The sequence below is a fragment of the Trypanosoma equiperdum genome (assembly GCF_001457755.1).
Source record: "Trypanosoma equiperdum strain OVI genome assembly, contig: ctg_566, whole genome shotgun sequence".
Taxonomy (NCBI): Eukaryota; Euglenozoa; class Kinetoplastea; order Trypanosomatida; family Trypanosomatidae; genus Trypanosoma; species Trypanosoma equiperdum.
The window spans coordinates 1,462-1,773 of record NW_027124494.1 but is presented as its reverse complement, the minus strand read 5'-3'; the positions used below and the strand labels follow the sequence as shown (position 1 = coordinate 1,773).

The 312-nt window shown below is 49.0% G+C and overlaps 1 pseudogene across 1 annotated transcript; it reads right to left on the bottom strand.

Annotated features, from left to right (window-relative positions):
- Position 1: 1 nt before the first annotated feature.
- On the bottom strand, positions 2-280 carry TEOVI_000255100:pseudogene (annotated as a pseudogene). Its single transcript has one exon. A coding segment is annotated over exon 1 (279 nt).
- Positions 281-312: the final 32 nt, after the last annotated feature.

The window sequence follows — 312 nt, the reverse complement described above, 5'->3', positions numbered from 1 at the left end:
CACAGAGATGAGAGCCAAATATCGCCCATCGCGTAATGAAGCCAATTTCACCGTTCCCCCGCCCGAACGTGGCACCGGCGTGAGCCGTTCTGCAGGCCGACAGCGACAAGTTTGTCTGAGCTACTGAGCTACCAGCCAGCAATCTTACTTTCTCATACACAAAATGGGCAGTGAAAGAATATTTACCATTGCAGTTGGTGCGCAAATGAAAGGCACAAAAGGATGCTCCGTTTTGAAACAGATGGGGTTTGTGGGTACCCCAACAAAAGGGAAGGGGCATACGAAGAATAAGAAGTTCATTCACAATTGGTG